This window comes from Gallus gallus, chromosome 2 (assembly GCF_016699485.2).
Source record: "Gallus gallus isolate bGalGal1 chromosome 2, bGalGal1.mat.broiler.GRCg7b, whole genome shotgun sequence".
NCBI lineage: Eukaryota > Metazoa > Chordata > Aves > Galliformes > Phasianidae > Gallus > Gallus gallus.
This window is the reverse complement of record NC_052533.1, coordinates 66,731,625-66,752,299: the sequence shown is the minus strand read 5'-3', so window position 1 is coordinate 66,752,299 and position 20,675 is coordinate 66,731,625. Positions and strand designations below refer to the sequence as shown.

The window sequence follows — 20,675 nt, the reverse complement described above, 5'->3', positions numbered from 1 at the left end:
GGAAGACTTTGCCAGAAGGAGTTTCTCCACATAAGACACTGGAACCTCTGCCTTCCTGCATGTGAGGACCATACTTATATGTTGTAGAGTACTACTTGAATTACTACAAAAATTAATAACTAGTGAAGAAAGGAAAAGTGGCTATTTTTTTTCTCTTTTCTGAAAGCTGGTGCTTATAAAAGCATCTGAGACATGTTTCCAGTGTATTTCTTAATATTGTGCACACAGGTCTGCTTTTCAGACGTTATCTCTATAATTATGAATTTCTAAATGGAAATATTTCTTAAGTGTAAATAGTAGTGCCTCATCCACAGCCCTATTAGATAGTTTGAAGACCGTAGAAATAGTAGAAACAATTTTCATGCATTTTGCTTGGAGATAAAGATAAGGCATTTGTTGTTTTTTTGTTTTTTGTTTTTTTTTTAACTCACAGTTTTTAGTTACGTCCCTTAGTTTAAATACAGTAATTCTAATCAAAAAAAGGAGAAAGATGGTGTTTTCCTTTTTATTCTGCAATTCAGGCCCTACTTTGTCTCCCTAGTACATATGTCTCTGACAAGTGCTTTATAACAAACGTAGCACGATCTACGTCTAGATGGGGGTAGTGTTTGCACACAGCTAGGCAGGTGTTAAGGCTCCTTTCAACACACTAATGACACATAAGAATCTTCAGTGAGAACACCTACCCAAGGAGTCATCCTATTCATTTTGTAAGTGCAGTCCCTACTCCTGCCGATTTTGTCATTATGGATCCAAAACACATCATTTTGTCTTCCTCGGTGCTGTTCTCCACTATATGTACTAGACATGAGTGAAAAACATAGGCTCATTCTCTTCCTTTCCATTTCTTACTACTTGGCATGAATAGCTCAGTGATTTAAAAGACACATAGACACAATTGACTTTGCAGGCAAGGAACTTGCCACCTAGAGTCCCCTTAAGATTCTGGCCTTATCTGTTGGAACCATTAAAATTGAAAAATACGTTTGTGTAACAAAGCAAAATGCAGTAGGAGTTTGGTGCTTAGCCAGGGGCACACACAAGTTCAGCATCTTGGACCCCATCAGCCTGGGCAGAAGGAGGATTATAGATGCAGGTTGCACAGTCCTTCTTTGCTGCCATTTGGAGGAAGGGTAAGATTTGGGATGAGGGGCTGGTCAGACCACCATAACTGCAGTAGAGGAGGTCTGGATATAAAATAAGACTTAAGGATCTGTTCTCATGGTACATTCAGAAGGTAGGAGCGTTATAAGATCTGTTAAATTCAAGCTGGCAAAATATGTTCCATTACAACTCCCTTACCCCAGGCTGGTCCGCTCATAATTTTCTGAAACAGTTATTTACACTAAAGTTTTCCAAGCTTGGTCATTTTTTCCAAAGGTAAATTTCATCGTCAGGTTTTAGCAGAAATCCTGCTGCTGGTGCAGGGAACAGGTATCTTTATAAGTCATCTGAATTTTATTATGGGGTCAAAAAAAAAAAAGAAAGAAAGAAAAAAAAAGGCCGAAGTCTGGTGCTTGGAATGAACAAAAGCTTTTTCCAGTACCAAGCACAATTGAGCTTTTCCAAGGCAATGTTAAGTATATATTGCTTTTGTTCCATTTGGTTAAGGTCGAGAATGAACGAATTCAATGTCTGGGCTGGTTAGAGAATTACTCTTTCTCCACGCAGAACTGTTTTGAAGCTTGAGCTATGGTTCAGCATTGTTGGTTTCATCATGTGATGGATCAACCCCGCAATTTAGGAGCAACCTCAGTAGTCCAGAGACTTTGCAAGCTCTCCTGGCAGAGTTATGCAAGAGCAGAGGGTTATTTTGTTTTGTTTTGTTTAATGGGGTTGTAACCGTGCCAAGCAAAGAGGCAGACTACACATCTAAAAGCATGAGGTTTTTTTGAATTCTAGAGCTCCATTGAGATCACAACAATCTTCAAGAGAGCAGATCTTTTTAAAAATTGCTTTGGATAGCACGTCTTTTTGGGGTGCTGAGTTACAACAAAGCTCGTATTTCCATTTTACAGCCTTAGATAAATCAGAAATTTGGCTTGAAGTTTGCGACTTTCGAAAAATAGTTTCAACTTCTTTTCTGCCTATAAGAGGACAAGAATTAGAAATGACCTGACAACAGATGCTACATAAAGATAAGAAATTGCTGTTGTCATTCTAGAAAGATGGAAGTTTATACATTATTACAAACACTTGTTTGGTTTTTTTATTCTTACTATTATTAAATTAGTAATCATGAAGATCTGTAACATAAGAGGAAATAGAGGACTGAAAGGAAGAATTTGTTTGGCTTAAAAGGAAGAGAAAGGTGTCAGACAATTAAGTATCTTCTTTATGATTCATTCCAAGAAAAATATTCAATAAAGTCATATTGGTGGTGTTATGGTAATCTCCCTTGTAGAAAAATTGGAGGTAATTCTGCTATCATTTCTCATTCTTATTGTTGTCTACTATTGCATAAGCAGCAATCCAAAAGTGCCCTGAGTAGATTCATACCCAAAGCAAACATCAGTATCCTTCTTGAAAGCATTCCAGATGAAACCAGGGTCGTAAAACAAAATGGAAAGTTGACGGTTTTATTGTGATGAACGTTACAATCAAGTAGTTATCTGATGGATCAGCTGCTTTTTATGATCCATGATGAGAAATGTAGCTGTCATATGAGGAATAGATTTCTCATCATAAAACCTACCTCTGTAATTTCAGCACCTGAATAAGTGCTGCCTCAGGTGCTGATTGTGCTAGTAAACACTGTCTGAAGAATGATTTCCCCATCTGTTACTCCTCCTTCCATTCAAATGTGCAGTTTGGCAACAAGTGTTTTTCTGTAGCTACCTTTCCTTCAGCAGCTGGTGCTATTAGAGATCTCATATGAGATGGCTACAGTTGGATAGCCGGTGATGCAGGAGTTCACCTGAGGAAAGAGACATCTTTGCAAGGTATGTAGGTCACTATTTCTGTAGACATCTGGTAAAGCAATCTGTCATTGAGAAGTTACCTCTCTGGTGGAGCAATGTACTTCAAATCACTGCTGCTACCAGAGGGGGCTGAATTCATGTGTGTCGTATAACGTAGGCTTCCAGTGTAATTAGTGAAAGAATAGCTCCTAGCTTATGTAGGTTTCCTTGGTTAGGCCCTTGGCATCTGGATAGATGTCTAAAATTACAGCTTTCAAACCCCTACTGCCTTATTTACATATGACACTTTCTTTATGAGAGAACACAGGATAGACATTTGAGGGCATAGATCAAAGCATCAGGTCCCCAGAAAGCTGCAATGGTTTCACTACAATCCATAAGATTTCTTCTGTATAAATTGCCTGGATGTTAAAAGCAAGGCAACCTCCTCGTCTAACGTGATGATTGAACCACAGGAACAAATTTCCCTCTCAAATTTGTGCTGCGGACCCCCTGTGTTTGAGAGAGGCTATACACTTCGGAGTGCTGACAGACACTGTTACATATTGTCCCTTGTTCACCCCAGTTCCACCGGCCTCCAAAAGTTCTGTGCGTCTCTGAATCGCTCTGCCTTTGGCAATTCTGCTGGTGAGACTCCCAGCTGGGGGTGTGGTTTAGTTAAAATGGGTGCTTTTCACCAAAATAATAAATTATTCCTATACTACTGTCTGAAGGGGATGGATCTGGAGCCAATTTAGTGAGCACAAGTTACAATTGACTTTGGAAGTAATAACTTACACTTGGAGGTTTCTTAGATGTATAGCCAAAGAGCTGTCTGACTGCATGTGTTTTTACACATCTTTCAGCTAAATTAGAAATCCAAGTGCAAAACCTAATGCTCGGAGATATCTTAGAGATTTGTGGCCTTCCCAGAAAGACTTTGGGTCCATAAACTAGCCAGAGGGTCTCCTCCTTTCATATGCTTTCTTCCTCACATGTGGGAAATTGGTAAACAGTAATTGGAGTTTATTATATCTGAATTAATGAATCTGAGTATAATTTACCTCAGTCCTGACAAACTGTGCTGGAAAGCTGATAAGTGGAGGGAGCAGGTTTAACAGAACACCTACTCCACAGGTGGGACCAATGGTTGAAGTATATAGATTAATGTGTGGGGAAGGTAGAAAAGCTGTAGGAGTGCAGAAAGCAAGGATTACGCTTGGCTGGGGAATAGGAAGACAAGGGTGAAGCTTTTACATGACTGGGGAGAAAGACAATGATGAAAAGGGACAAAAGTGTAGTAGAAGAAAAATCTAAGATAACTTTGACGAACTGGAGATGTTGAGACTATCCAAGAATGCTCAGTCCAGAGAAGAATGAAGCTGCACATGCATCCCATGTTATCTGTTCACAGTGAGAAAGAAAGCTTAATCCAAAGCCAGATATCAAGGAGAGAATCTGCTGGTGAATTTTGTGGTCTTTATGTCAAGCTAATGAGAGGACTGAATAAAGGAAGCTTTATAAAGAGCAGGAATGACAGTTGCAGATGGTTTATTTCGTTCTATTGTCAAATTTGTGATTTTAGCCTGTTGGGATTCTATCAGCAATGATGATGAACATTGGAAAGCTTGGATATATTTAGCCCACTTAGTGCCTACCTGGCCAGGAGTGGGAGTTTGCATGAGAACGTGGAAGTCCCTCTTCACCAGAAATGGAAATCCCAAACCAGAGTATTCTTCTAGATAGCTTGAGCAGGTGTACTGAATCACTGGCATGCTTTTGGTACGCTGGTCACCATTTCTGACAGAGCAAGCTAAACACATTCCATTTCAAATACAGAAAGTGAAGCTCTTAGATTTGTGGGAAGAAGAGCTCTATTTCGGGGAGATGATGAAGTATGTATGAAAATACAGAACTTAAGGCACTCATGTGAGAAAAAAATACCCAACAAGAGCAAGAACCATCTCTAAATGTGCTTTTAATATGTGGATTTGGATGCATTAAATGTTATGTATGTTGTTGCATTTATTTTTCTTCTTATGTAGACAGGCACAAGTCTTCACTACATTGTATTCATTGTACTTTGTCTAATTCATATGCATGCAAAACAGACCAAGGGTAAATGGAGTTGGTTGCATCTTTTTGTCAGATATATGAATAACTATTCAGGATGTAAAGCAGTTGAAAAATGATGCCCTTCTTACCTAATATTTGCATGCCTGTTGACATGAAGCATCACATATTTCACACGGATCCTACAAAACAAGAACTGCTGTTGGAAAACGCCCTGTTGCTTGTGTAGTTGATTGTTTTTACATGCAATTCCCAGAACTGCATGCTCAGTTACAGTAACCATGTGCACAAAAAGAACTGCAGCAAGTTTTTTAGGATTTTTAATAGTATGGCCCAAAACCTCAGTCTTCACTGCTGTGTTGTTTTATGAAGTCTTTTGTAAGATAACTGAGGTAAATATGAGATCAGTTGTTGGCTGTTCAAGCCAGAAGAGGCATATGTGTACATGTATGGGGCTACAGGACTGCAGAATTTCTGCTTTAAATATTGAACTTGATAAAGGGAACTAATGTGCCAGAAGAAATATGCTGCAGCCAGTGACAATGGTTCAAGTAAGCAACAAGCAGCTTCTGAAATTTTGCATTTCCAGTACATGAATCTTGAACTAGCTGTGTCATAGGGAAGAGTGAATCTTTGCCATAAAGCTATTACAACAGGCTGCAGTAGTTCAGAGAATACTTAATTGGTGTTTCTCGTCTTTGCATATCACTTTTCTCATCAGCTCTAATACTTTTTTTCCTCTTCAATAAACTTCTTTGCCTTAAAGGACTCATGAAGGAAATAATTAAAAAGTACAGAGAGGAAAAGTGTCTGAGCAGAAGGGGCAGAAATCCAAGGTGCATAGGGAAGTGCCTCAAACACTGTTTTGGATTATTAATTTTTTTCTTACTATTATTTTATGATGTTGTTTATGTTTAATTACTCATGTTTTCCTAACCCGTGTGACAGGCATAATTTGAAGAGCAATAGTAATGATCAAGCTGTGGAAGTGCCAGCCGCTGCCTACGTGCTCAGGCAAGCATAGAGCAGGCAGTGTCATCTCTTGATTAGATCTGAACTTCTTTTTTATGTTGATGAAAATGATCCTGACTGTTATTATTTAAATATAAGTGATGCCAAAAGGCACTATAGGAAGTCAGAGCTCTCTGTTCATTCCCTGTAAGGAATAGTAAGTTCATGGGACTTCACTGCAGTATGTGCTATTAAAATGTTTACTTTAAAAAGATAAAATTAATTTATTTGGGTCTTCTTACTAGAAGCTTCCAGGCAGCCCATCTATACCAACATAATTCTTTTTTTTAATCAGTGGACAATGTCAGTCTTAACATATTCAAATCAAACCGCAAGATCACAGACGTTAGCAGTGTCATACACCGTGTGCTGGAGTATTGTGAATCTCATTTGGAAGCTGTAGTACCATGCTGGATTGGGATTTTCTGGTTACTACACCTTTGGGTTATTTCATGCTTCAGTTGTGTGGTACTGCAGTGACACACTGGAGGCAGCACTGCTGAACAGATGAGAGGTCATGAGAACGTGAAGTCTTCTCGGGTTATTCAAATAATACATGTCAGAGGGAAGTGGTGGGATACAGCCCGGAGGCTCTTCCCCTCCCTCACAATCCAAGGTGTTGGTCAAATCTTTGTGCCCCTCAGCTTTGTAAAATGGAGGTGGCAATGTGTTCTTGCCATTGTAATATCATTACTTTGCTTGATTCTATAAAATCTGTGTTTTTCTTCTCTGCAGGTCCTCCAGTCATTGTAGTGCTGCTGTGGAACAGCTTTATTTTGTCTTAATGGTATTACGTCCTCTTGAAGTCTTGCTGAGGTTACAAGTGAAATAGTTGCCAAGATACTTATCTAGCTTTCTTCAGCTGATGGTTAGATTCTCAATAGGTACATGGCAATTCTGTCATTCGTGGCTTTATGTGTTCACATATATTGCCTGCTAGGTTGGATTACATCAAACAAAGTCAACCAAACCACAATTGGTTTGTTTATCTTTGACCTGCACTGGGAAAGAGCTGTGAGCTGCAGATGGATTCTAACAGAATAATCAATGAGGCGATACTTGACTTTGATAGATTTTCAGAGAAAAGACTGCCATTTTTGTGCCTGTTCAGTGTAAAAAGGACCCTTACCTGATGTCCCTGTGCTGGCAAAGTGTGAATGAAAAATAGGATTTCTTGTCTGAGGAACAGCTCTTTCTCTCGTATTGAAACTTGGCAGAAGACATACTGTGTGAATGGTCTCACGAGACACCTTCCTTGTAGGAAAGTGATGGATGAGGCATCTCGCATTTTATACATAATACTGGTGAAAGCACTGGACTATTCTGAACTCGTGCCTATTACTGTATGTGTCTGAGTAGTTTGCTTGTTCTTCAGCTGTGGAACTAAAGGAGGTTTGGCAGGTAGGGCAGGGCCACTAGAAAATGCTAACTTTATCCCTTCTACAATGCTTATTCATATTTGATTGCTGCAGGGTGAAATAATGAAGAATTTTTTGGTAACTGATCAAAAATTCCTTTCTTGTTTAATTGAAGGTGTTTAAGCTTAGAAGGTCATTGAGAGGACAGATTTAAAGAAGTGTTATTTGCATTTGGTGATGCTTTGGAAAGAAACAGAGCATATTATGCATGCTTTTAAAGTATATACGACGAATGCGCTGCCAAATCTGTGGAATTTTATAGGCAACTACTGTGAACATCAATAGCAATAAATGAGTCTGGTTTTACCCCTACAGTAACTGGCACTGTAAGTTTTTGGAGATCTTTGTGCCTTTTAAAGCTTATTTCAACAAAGTTTCAGCCCTGTCAGCAAACCTCTGCTGTGTTAGTGGTACTTTAAATTGTCTCCCAAACCCTGCAACATTCTGCATGGTATTCAGAACCTGAGCAAAAAGAAAGCTGGCACCTGTGTGTGCCGAAGAACCACTGAAAAAGGGACAAGTCTGTAAGGATACATAGAGAACACCTGGAAAAATAATGGAAAAACATTCATGGGAGAAGATCACTGTAGCAGAAATGAGGAAGGCAAAATCTCACAGGGAGGTGATGCATTTTGAGGGTGGACGAGAGATGATAAAGGAAGGCCAGGTTTAAGAGAGTGTTTGTGAGGAAGAGGAGAATGATGCTCAAAAGAGAAACAGGAGCTTAAATGCAAGAAAAACTGAGAGAGACCCCAGATTAGGAAAGAAAAATGTCTGAAAGTGAAAGGAGAAAAATGACATTTTATAGAAAAACAAATGAGCCAAAAATGGGATTGAAAGATTGAAACAACCAAGAAGGTGAGAGAAATTAAATTGACAAGGAAAGGGAAGGACAAAAGAGAGCAAAATACTTGGCTTATCCTTATAAGAAAGGAAAAAAAAATCTTTATTGATTTCTTGGAAGACTTTACGATAGATTGGATGTTTGTTCTGAGAGACAGTGAAAGATAGAATAGAAAAAAAACATGATTTTTTTCTCAGGCTTTCCTGTGCAGGAAATCTAATAGGAAGTTATTTTTATTAACCAAGATGAGAGAACAAGCAACAGCAAACTACCAAGAATGCTGTGGAAAATCCAGTTATTTTTCCAGTTGGACAAGAAGAACCTGTGGCCGTTGACCAGTAAGAGCCTAAGGCTCGAATTATTAAGCAGCAGGATCAGTGAGCTGAAAGGCTATTGGAGTCTGCGTGTCTTCAGATACTTAGCAATCTACTTCCATCACAGGCAAGAAACATCCTGAACACCACATAGCTCGTATTTGTAGCCATTCATTAATCACCTTTTTTCTGTTTTGTCTGTCTAATCAACATGAAATGGGGATGATGCTAAATGTCTCAGGAGGGCTTTGTTGTGTTCAGGTTTCAAGTTCCAAGTGAATGTCATGGAGCCCTGCTCCGTGGGGCATCATCTCTTCACATTGCAAAATGATAGCAACCCTCCACTAGTCCTGGTGACGAAGATGTGCATCCCAACTGTCTTTTGTCCTGACTGGAAATGGCAGTATGCACAACATCTAACACAAGTAGCCGAAAGCTATTGCATTTGCAGGAAAAATGAAGTGGGCATGCTTCACAGTTCATTCTGAGTGGCACTTCTTGGGGTTTCATAAATGGCAAGAGGAAGGGAAGTAAGTCTACCTTTCTACCAGATTTGTGCTTCTGAACTTCTGGAGGCTGCAGTGACTTGTAGAGCATCCTTTCAAAATCTGTAAGTTAGCATGGCAATATTCAGCCCACATCCCTTACACATTTGCAAGAGACTGTGAGACAGGGCGGTGGGGAGCACAATGCCTGTGTTTGCAGTTATAGCATGTTTTTAATCTGTAAAGGAAATATTCAGCTGCCTGCTTTGCTTGGACTTAGCAGTGGCCAGTGTTTTATCTTGGGAGTCTAGGTTGAATACACGTGCAGCATAGAAATACATTTGTTTACGGACAGGAAATGCATAAGCCTTTTAATGGACAAAGCGTGAGTTTGAAGCATTAAATGTGACCTGTTTTGTTGTGCGCCAGTACCTGCAAAGGGTTATTCTTTGTGGTGTCCTACTTGGACTCAAACACTAAAGCTTTCATCAAAGTAAATCTGATTATTTTGCACATGGTTTTCCTGAAAGGATGTTATGATTTTCTAGATGTTTGGTGGCTGGTGATAAATTAGGCTTTTATGATGTCATGTGAAAGGCCACTGCTTGGACTTCCTTCTCCATCAAGTGCACTGAAGAATACATTTGGGACGTACTTAGATTCAGAAATGATCCTACCTTGTTTTATATTAACCCTTTTGCAGTTCATTGTTTGCTTTGTAACTGGAAGAGCGTGGGCAAAGATTTCATCACTTTCGCAGACAGAGCCCCATGGTATCCCATCTTTTTCCATGAGTAACAAAGCCTCAGCTCACAAGCTCCTTTTAAACCTTTCACAGCTTAAATTCTTCCCATATATTGTGTCTTCAAAAGGGTTTTCGAATCTGATGGGGGGTTTTAGTGAGAAATTGGAATGTGGTGAGTGGTGGGGGGAAGGTGATGTGCCCCATAAATTAGGTCAGGTTTATGACCATGCAGAGGGAGGCTGTTTCTAGAAAAAGAGCCAGCAGTTAAGGGCAGTATGCTGCTGTTTTGCCCAGAGAAGTGACAGCTCCCTTCTTCACCCTGCTTAGTCCAAGGGAGGGAGTATTTACAACAGCAGGTTTTCCATCAATGAGAAATGTCTAACTGTGCTTCATGCTAACTCTTTCGTACTTGTTCATTTGTACTGGGGAAGAAGACAGGAAGAGGGAGTTATTCATCCCCTCTCTGTCCTTTTCACCTAGTCTTACCATAGGTTTCAGAGTGGCAGAGGTTCATACATCACTATAAACATGCCAGGAAGGGAGCGTCATCTCTTCTGTCAACCCTGATTCACAGAGCGGTGAAATGAGCACTGAACACAGGTCAAATAAAGCAATTGCAGATCATAGGTGGGTTGGAGTTTTCCAGTGACATGCTTTTTAGATGAAAAATGACCTTTTGAGGAAATCAGTATTTTTATTAGGGGAAAAAATAACAGCACACCCTTCCAACTTTCTTAATAATGTAACTTTTATGTTAAAAGATCTTGGCTTTCTCAGAGATACGAATATTCTTAGGGGTGGTAAAATCACCAGTGCATACTCTACAAGATAGAGAAAATCACACTCTGCAGTAGTGATATCCTGCTGATCACTGAATTGCTGCTTAATGCTCTAAAGATACATAGATAAGTATCTATAGGTAGAATATGTGCTCGTTGTCCTACTGTTTATTGGTTTGTTGCTTATCTTTTGGTATTCAGCTGGCAATGATAATTAAACCTACAAACATATCCAACACAATTTGTTATAAATGAAGTGTTTTTCCAGGGGAAGCAGAGAAGAAACTAAGTAGCCTAGCAGCACGGATTTGTGGGGTTATCTGTCTTCCTGTTCATCTCGACGCGTCAGTCTGTGAAGACAGCTAGCCCTGGGGGCCGTATTCCACTTCCAGTCAAAAATGCAGCTATTACTGCACAATAAACCCTGCTGAAATCAAACAGCTTTACAGAGTGATTTCCCAATGTTTCCAATAATGCAAAAAGTAAGGAGTGATGAGCAAAACAATTGGAGTTGATGAGCAAAACTGTGAGAGTTGCATTCAGTAATTCTAAAGAATATCATGCTTTGGCTTAAATAAAGAATTGTGCGTAGCAATAAAACCACGTGTGATGAAGGCATGATTGTCTTACTCTTTCTCGCAAAAGTGTTGTTGGAGTTGAGAACAGGCCGCAGGGAAGCAAGAGGCACCACACCACAGCGTAACCATGAGCAAAAGCCTTCCCAATCCCAGAAGTGGCAGGGAAAAGAAAAGAAACCTTCTTCTTCCCTGTGCTGCAGCTGATCTGTACCCTCACAGGTCCTGTTTTGGTGACGTGAAGGTCACGCACTGCCATTCTCTTCTGGCCAGGAAGCTTGAAGAAATGCATTGGATACAACCACCCCAGTGCCTCAACTGGAAAGAGAAAATGCATGAATGTTTCTAAACTCAGTCACGTAAAATATAGTTTATTCAGGGACTTCTTTATCCACAGGTTAGCATGAAGCACACAAGGGTCAACTCACACCTCATTTCCTACCAGCAGCCTCACTACAGCCACAGCCAACAAGCGTTGTACTGTCCTTCACTGGCATTTACAAAGAGGGACTCCATTTTAAGGGAAGAGAGGAACAGCTTGGTTTGGCTCATAGTAACACATAGCGTGTGATAGTTATTTTGTATTTTAGCAAAATGCTTAAGGTTTTTAGCTGTGATTAATGTTTTTACGTGACTGCACGTGCCATATCAGAATTAGTGTGTTAATATGCCCAGTGCTAAGGCCTGAACTACTGTCAAATTGGATATTAGGAGACATTTCTTCTCTGAAAGGGTGGTGAGGCACTGGAACAGGCTGCCCAGGGGAGAGGAGGAGTGGAGTAGCCATCCATGGAGGTGTTCAACAAACGTGTAGATGTGGCACTGAGGGACATGGTTAGTGGGCATGGTGGAGTTTGGTTGACAGTTGGGCTAGATGATCTTAGTGGTCTTTTCCCACCTTAATGATTCTGTGATTATGATCTGTACAATGAATGGCAAAAGGAGTGGTTTATCCTTCTCCTTCACTCTGAGAGGTGCTCTGCCTACTCACCAGCAAGCTTCTGTAAACTAGGAGCCACCTTTTTATCTGAAAGACCCTTTTGCAGAGCCATGAGCTGAGGTTACAGCTTTGCTTCCGTCCCAGCTGAGAACACCTTCCAGGTCTTCCCAGGAATCTGGAATTGCCTTGGGGCAGATCAGGAGGAATGTAAGCCTGGAGGGAGTTTTGCTGTTGACAGCAGCGGGGTTTTCCCTGCTTCTGGGAGCACACTCCAGCCTGCCCCATGGCTGGTCCTGGAAAGCAGCCGTAGCTAGGCCTGCTGTGGGGTGCTCCACTCCTGATTCAAGGCGAGTTAGATCCATTACTGCCTTGTGGGGGACGTCAGGATGTAATCTGGGAAGAATTTTATCTGACTCAAGGGACAGCACTGGCCGAGATGCCTTCTTACGCGTTGCTTGGCAATTCAATAGATCTGAGGAGCGCTCGGCCCTGTTCAGGGATTTGTCCATGCGGCTGCGCGCTGAGACACAAGGCCTGCACATGCTCTCCCCAGGCTGCCTGCCATGCCAGCCTGCTGCAGCCCTGCTGCCACCAAAGCCACCAGGCCTGACCACGAGGCTGCCATGGCCCCGAGCCCAGCCGGGCTGTACGGGCTGTGTTATCGGTGCCGGCGGGTCGGGCAGAGCTGCGCTGATGGAGCCAAGCGAGGCGTCGCTGCCTGCCGCCGCTTGGCCCCGCTGATGGACGGTGCTGCCGAACTCTGACTTCCTGAGCAGGCCAGACGGGTTGCTGTTTTCTTCTCGTCTCTTATCACCCCTGTCATTGCAGGAGAGGCCTGGCCTCGCTGCGGTTCGTGCTGATAGGCAGCGGTGAAGTGGAAAAGGCATGGGAGGGAGGGGAGGAAGGGGATGTAGGGAGGAGAAGGAGGAGGAGGAGGAGGGAGACGATCTCCATTGCTCCTATTATCGCCCTAATGTTTATTGCTACGCCAAGCTCATTTGCCTTAACCCCTTGGGAACTAGTGACGCTAAAGATTATCAAACAGATAAGGTAAAACCGCTGCTCTAACACCTGTGGAAAAGCAGGGATGGTGCCCAAGATGTACAGGCAGTGCGGCTGCGGTGGCCCCTTGTGCTGGGTTGTGTGCCCTGGAGGTGCCCAGCGCCTGCAGCCTGCGAGGGCCCTCAGAAGCGCAGGTGCCCAGCGCCTCACAGTGTCAGCACGGCCCTCTGGTTTTCCTCTCCCTCCCCTTCCTTTCCCTTCGCCATGGGTTTATTAAAATTGGAGCTTTTCGGAGCAGGGAGGGGATTTGCACATGAAAACATGCAGGGAAGGGGGGGGGGGGGGGGGGGGGGGGAAGACCGTGCCTCTTATTTTAAGTGATATTTTGTTATATGTGAGTTTCAGCCTATCGGTTGCTTTTTGCCTTTTGCCTTTTCCTGTGGTTTTTTGCAAACAATGCTGTCTTTCTGCTAAAGACTGCTGACCCAAGAGTGGAAAGCAGTCTGTTCATGCTGCATTAAAACAAATTTAGATCAGGAACCAAATTCACTGGCATTCCTCTATTCCCTCGGCACCCTGGCTGCTCCACAACTTTGCTTTTCTAAGAACGGAGGAAAGAAAAAGTGAAAATGGAGCGACACATTACGGCTCCTCTGGAATTCCTGAAGATGTTTACTGTGTTGTCACTAGCCTTGGGCATTGCTCACGGATGTGTTTTCTCTCCACTCTCCTCGTATTTACTGTGGTGATAGGAGCTTCTTGCTTTATAATTGCATGTTTTTTTTTTCCCGTTACTATAGATATCATACCAAACAGTGCCCTTTGCAGACATAGAGCCAGAACTCTCTGTACTTGCAAAGCAGGGCCCACAGCCCAGCAGGCGCAGTGCTGGTGTCTGGGACTCCTTCGGGGTGCTGGTGAGAGCTCAGCTCAGCTGGGCATTGGGTTTTGCACCAGCAAGATGCACGTCTACAGGCTCTGCAGCTCCTGTCCAGTGAAATCTGGCTGCTTTTCCTAACAGCGCACTGGGAACAGCTCAACTGAAGTCACAGCAACTGCTCTCTGTCTTTGCATCTCTGTTGGGACACAGCATCCCGTGGCCTGGTGGCAAGCAGGGGACAGGAGATATGAGTTGCAGTGGCAGAACTGCGTGGTGAGCTGCACATGCAGCCTTCTGTCTGCTGCAAGCGCTGTAGCAAGGCTGTTGCCCTGCAGCAGCAAGGGGAATGACCTGCAGCAGAGACCCAAGAGTACGGTGCAGCAGTGCTGTTACTGAAATGTGCTCAATAAAACTGGCTGTGAAAAAAAACCACTACAAAAAGAGCACGAAAGGAGGCATGGTTTCATAAAATGAAGTTGGCATTACTGAGATAAAAATGCAAAGCTGTAAGCTAATGCTGCTGGCTTCAATAGTTGTTTATTAATTTTTCTTCTAATGGGACAAGTTAAAGGAAGGGTCGTAAGTAGGAGACAAGGAAAGTAAAAGACAGGCAGGGTTTGCAGGAGAGTTTTGCCTCTATACTCTTGAAATCCTTCTTGACAAAACTCCTTGAGGAACAGTGCAAGACTAAACACGTAAGCCAGAGCCTGTGCTGAGCGGGGTCTGCACTCCGTACTTGTGGGAGCTCTGCTGTAACAAATCATCTTCCAAGCAGCCTTGCTGATTGTGAACCTAACCCTGGCCACTTTTCAGATGCAGTAAAACTGTTGTGTGCTTAGATCAAGTCTGTTTATTTTTAGAGGTAAAGCCTTGTCTCTGCCGCAGCGAATAGAACTGGGCACGATTCCATCGCAGGTGTTTTACTGAGGACTCGGTCTGCATTTTATTCTGCTGTAGCAGCGAGCAAAAGCTGGCTCTCGATGCTGGCTTAAGCGAAGGAACATTTTAAAGGCAATCAGCTGAGCTGTAGCAATTAAGGAAACCTTGGATTTCTTTCAGGCCACACTATCTCCTTTTTCTCACATTGTCTTGAAGCTTTACATTTTCAGCTAAGGCTAATTGAATGAGACAGGGATGCATTGCACGCTGAAACCAGATCAATCACTGCATGAGTCAAAATAGAAGCAGCGATGACACCCAGAACAAGAGCTTGGGAAATGTGATATTTACATCAAAATATTCCACATTTTTGTCTCGTGGCTTTAAAACCTCATTTTAAAATGCCTTCATGCATTGCGTAACAGATTTCTCCCTGCTTATCTGTCTGTATTGGTGTGCGTGCATTTGGACAATGAAACTGAATCATAAAATCAGATTTAGTAATAACGGGGTATGTTCTACGCAGTTAAGCTGCCTAACTTACAGAAGAGGTGAAAGAGAAAAAAAACCACACTGGGTGAGCTCATTATTTTCTGCAGGAGACAGATATATGACAGCAGGGTAGATATAAAGGTGGAGGAGAGTTTACTGTCGTATTCAGCGCTGCTGTCTTTTCCACCTTCCTTCACTTAAAATATTCACCTGGATGCTGTTTCCAACTCTTAGACAGCTTCCAGGCAAAACCTGTTGTAAGTATTCACTTATGCCGACTATATTTGCATGGAAAATAAGGGAACGTTCCTCCCCAAATGATTAACTAAGAGCGAAGGCTTAGTTTTATGTTTGCGACCCGAGTACCGCAAGAACAACAGAAAGCCTTAATCGGTGTTTTCGGGTTTGCAAACTCTCAGCTCAGTATCTAAATCCCTTGTGAAGTCAGAGGGCTTTGTTTTCCTGTCAGTACATAGAGCGCAGCGCTGCGGACAAAGCTCTCCTGCGGGGGCACATAGCACTGAGTGCCGTCGTTCCATCATTTCCACGCCACGCGGGGATACCGGCAGCCCGCATTCAGCAGCGGCACCCAAAACCATCCACAGCTTCTCCAACGGCAGCTCACCTCTTCTTTCTTGGCTGTCTCAGCTGATGGCACCTCCAGCAAGTGGAGCCCCAACACTGAAGAACCTACACACACTTTACGGATCAGTGTGCCAGAGGTTTTGGGGATATATATATATATATATATATTGGAAGCCTGACAAATGCATCTCTGGTTTCAGCGAGAGACTGGGATAATATAAACAAGCAGTCACTCTGTTCCAAGAGGAGCTTTTTGTAATATTCTTATTTTATTGTAATTACCTTATTGTTTTCATATTATGAGCTACTTGTAGAAAAATACAGGAAACACGGCTGCGATACAATCCTTTAATCAGGAATTGCTTTGTTCCACTCTTCATTTCCATTCGGTGTTGAAACCTCGCCTAACAAGAACACAACCAGACCTTGAATTTAGATGTAATACAGCGTTAATACTGTGGTGTCACATAGCATTTTATCTCTGGACATGAGAACTTCTGTAAGGGAACCTTTTAAAAAGTGCAAAGGAGTTATTTTGTCCACAGAGCTGTTCTCAAGTAAATCTTCCTACGAAGCAGTGCTTCTCAAAAGTACAAAACTTCAAGAGAGCCACTTAAAAATCTTCTAACCTGAATCAGCTGGGGAATTTGTATTATCATATATATTAAATCTTCTCTTTTCTCTCTCTCTCTCTCTCTTTTTTTTCCCTTTTGCTCGCAGATTATGCCAGAATGCATTTACTACATCATTGTTAAAGCATGTGAGCTTTTTAAGGAAAAAAGTCCATTTTTTTTTAATACGTAAATGGATTTTATACACTGGTTACTTGTCTTATCTCTATGTATAATCCAGTGCTGCAAATGACTTTATTACTGATTTCAAATCTCCCCACCCCTACGCACCTTATTTTTTCCTCTTCAGCAGCCGAATGTTTATGTTTTTGCATTAAAGACTGGAATTAAGGTGGGTTTTTTTTTAAGCTGAACTGTTTTAACAAAAAGCATTTGTCCAAGAAAGCTAAAAGACTGCTCCCAAGCTGCTCGAAAGCAGAATGCAGCCACATACAGCAAGCAACAGCGATTGGTTTGCTTGTTCCTGGTCCACTTCTTAGCTGGGCAAGCAGTATCCTTGATAGGTTCGGATTCAAAGGATATTTTTGCTACAAAGATCGTGGATGTGAAATGACTGCTTAAACAGCATTTCCAAAAATGAAAGCAAGTTTTATGATTCAGCTTTTACGACTTAAAACGGGGTGGTATTAAAACGCAGCTTCTAGCTCGTGGCTCGAATTAGAACTGAATAAAAGGCAGTTGTTTTCACAAAGAAATTATTATTTTAAGAAGGATTTCCTTGTTTGCAGGCACATACATACACACGTATTAATGTGAACTAAGCCGAACCCCGGATAAAAGGCATACCTCTGTGAGTGCGTTAGGGCCCGATCCAAACTTTATCAAAGTTAGTGAGAGCCTTGCTCATTTCAAACCAGATTTTGCAATCCATATTCACACGACCCTCTGGGGGATCCCTCAAGCTGACATGGTTTTACATGACTTGGCCCCAAACGTCTGCGGCAGTTTCTAACGACCCAGTGCAGGGCTGCAGTAGGAAATCATTTAGTCTAATTTAAGGAAATCGCTGCATTTTTATTTTCATATCATTTTGTTGCTGTACATCCATTTGCTCTTTTCTGAAGGCACACTGGAATGCTTTCAGCATAAAGACTGAAGTATTACAAATGCTGCCTGGAACAGCCTCAGCAGACGTGTTTGTTCCACATCCCCTTCTGCAATATTTCCTTTGGTGGATTTCCTCTGCTGCTGGAAGCGAGCTGTCTAGCTTGCTTGCAACACAATTATGGAGAAGAATTTCCTACATTTTACTGCACAGGATGAGGTGATTTTGGAAGTTATCACGACCTGACCCACTCGTGCACAAAAGATAGCAGCATCTGGGTAAAAAACCCGATGTGCCCGTCAGCCCCATTGTGTCCATCATAGAATCATAGAATGGCCTGGGTTGAAAAGGACCACAATGATCATTGAGTTTCAACCCCCCTGCTACGTGCTGGGTCACCAACCACCAGACCAGGCTGCCCAGAGCCACATCCAGCCTGGCCTTGAATGCCTCCAGGGATGGGGCATCCACAGCCTCCTTGGGCAACCTGTTCCGGTGTGTCACCGCCCTCTGAGTGAAAAACTTCCTCCTAAATCAACCCCAATGCATCCATCAGCCCCAATGTGCCCATCAACCCCAATGCGTCCATAAGCCCCAACGTGTCCATCAGCCCCAGTGTGTCCATCAGCGCCAATGGGCACAGTGTAGAGAAGGAGAAGCCCGGCCCAGGTGTAGGGCAGAGCCCTGCTGTTCTGCCACCATCAAGTAGTGGCACCTCAAGTCAAAGGCAATGGCAGCATTCAGCCTCAGCACTGTAGTTCTGTACTAAAGTTTGTTTTGTTGCTCCCTAAACACGTGCAGATATAATTTTGGTCTTTACTACAGAGAAACTAAACTTGCATGGAGAGAGGACTTTTTATTATAAACCATTGCATACAACTGCAAGTTGCAAAAGCCAACTGGGTATTACAGGAAGATGCAGTGAGTTCCTCAGTCGTTCATTTGGAGATGCGGTCACAGGAGGATTTTCCTTGTTTAATGCTGTTAGTTTTGATGACCGGCTGTGGGATTGTTTCGGTGTGGTAGCACTTTCAAGAGCACTTAAACAGTGAAGTAAATATGAACAAAGTCTTGCTTTCTGTAACGGTTTCGAGATCATTTATTTTCATTTACGAGGTGTTTGGACTTTTCTTTCCATGGGGATGCTGGAAATTCTTAAGAAAAAAAGATGCAGGCGATTCAAAAGCTGGCTGTTTACTACTGCTGCGTGTGGTTACCCATATTCACAACAGTCTTTCAGCATCATCTGTCTGTGATCACGTTTTTATTTGAAAGAGAACAGTTGTCATGTTTGCTCTGTGATTTACATTATTTAAACAAGCGGGGGGAAAAGGAATTTGAAGCAGCTCATTCAATAGCATGACTAAGATGTATGACAACTTATTATAAAGCATTCACCATTATAAGGCAGTAAGGCACACACAAAAACAAAGAATAACTCTTTTGCTCTGAAACAGCCTGGTGAAAGGATGCTGCCTCCTGGTGATTTATAGGCATATGAGCTTCCACGACAATTACATCTTAAATATTTTGCCCTCAGAAGGCAGCCGGGTCTGAGAGCCGTGCTCAGCCTGCAGGGATGTGTGCACCTCACCCGGTGCCCACCGACCACTGGGCGCTGCTTCCGAGGGTTCCCCCAAGTTTCCATCCTCGGACAGGTTGTGGCTGGAGGGCTTTGGGCTGCAGCAGCACAGAGCCCAGCACCAATGCTGTGCAGTGGGGAGAGGGAGCCTTTCTCACAGTAATTTTCTCTTCACAGGATTTCCTTCAAGGGGACTGTACCAAAGCCAGGCAAAAGCTGAACTGGAAGCCCAGAGTCACATTTGATGTGAGTGGGGAGCTTTGTGCCTACCAGGGGTTCGTGTCCTCAAGGAGCCACCCGGGGTGGGGGGCTTGGCATGGTCAGTGACCACCCTGGGCTGTTGTTGCTTGGATGGCAGCAGCCACTTCAGCAGCATGTGTGACTATTCACCCACCCTGGGAAAGGAGTGTGTGCTCATGGCCAGAAGCAAGGGGGGGCACGAATAGTGGAGTACACGGGCAAGCACTGGAGGAGCCACGTCTCCTCCCCATCCCGCTGTGGGCCGGGGGCTCATCAAGCTGCAGGGTTCATCCCTGACTCCAGGGACCTCACCTGCCTTTCTCCTTCTTCACAGGAGCTGGTGAGGGAGATGGTGGACGCCGACGTGGAGCTCATGAGGAGCAACCCCAACGCCTGAGCCCGGCGGGACCCGGCCAAGGCACAGCTACACGGGGGCCACCCCCAGCCCCGGTGGCTCTACACTAACAGCCTGCGTGTACAAGGCCGGTTTTGTCCCTCCTCCATTCCCCCAGTGCCTCAGGCCCCACACATCGGGGGCAGCCCCGCTCCTCCACCCAGGCCACCTCTGGTGCCTGCCGCACTACTGTACCTAGAGGAGCCATTGGCTGGCGAGCCCACCGACTTACTTTTTAATTAAAACTTGTCTTTCTATTACCTAATGCGACCTCCAGCGCATTTTTAGTACTTTGTCCCATCTGAATGCCAGCACTCCCCAGCAATGGCAGCAGCACAGCCCCAGTTCTGTGTGTGCCCTCCAGCCCCTGCTCCACCGCTTCCCCCTGCCTTCCTCTTCTGAGCACTCCTTGTTTTCCCTTCCTGCAGCTTCCCTCCACCCCAGCGACCCATTTCCAGCACTTGAACTCTGTAAAAATTCAGATAACTCGATCTAACTTGCAGTGAAATCGCCTTTTGACCATGCCAAATTAATTCCTAATTGCTGGAATTGCTTTCAGATCGGGCAGAGGGGGTTTGCGCGCACGCTTCAGATCTTCATTGCAGGGCGTGAGGGGTCACAGAGAGCCTTTTAGTCCTTCCCAGCCCCTCCTTCCCGAAGTACCTTCCCAGCCCTGGGGTTTGGGTGCTTTTTTCCCCCTTTTTTTTCCCTCCCCTCCGGAATCATCTCATTCCCCACCCACTTTCTTCCTGCGTACTATGATTAAACCTCAGACTGGAGCTTGAACCGTCTCAAAAGACGGCTTAAGAAATAAAAAAAATAAAAAAATAAAAATAAAATAAAATAAAATAAAAAGAAGC

At 43.3% G+C, this 20,675-nt stretch overlaps 1 protein-coding gene across 4 annotated transcripts in view; it reads left to right on the top strand.

Moving 5' to 3' along the window:
- Positions 1-20,080, top strand: part of GMDS (GDP-mannose 4,6-dehydratase) — a 393,387-nt gene extending 373,307 nt beyond the window's left edge. For 2 of the 4 annotated variants that reach the window (XM_015282187.3, XM_046937855.1), the window contains exons 10-11: positions 19,359-19,427; positions 19,756-20,080. In XM_015282187.3, the coding sequence (XP_015137673.1) occupies positions 19,359-19,427; positions 19,756-19,818 (132 nt within the window). In that variant the 3' untranslated portion in view covers positions 19,819-20,080. Of the gene's footprint in view, positions 1-6,719; positions 10,796-19,358; positions 19,428-19,755 lie in introns of those variants that run through there. The other 2 variants (XM_046937856.1, XM_025147678.3) reach the window with 2 other exon arrangements.
- The last annotated feature ends 595 nt before the right edge of the window (positions 20,081-20,675 follow it).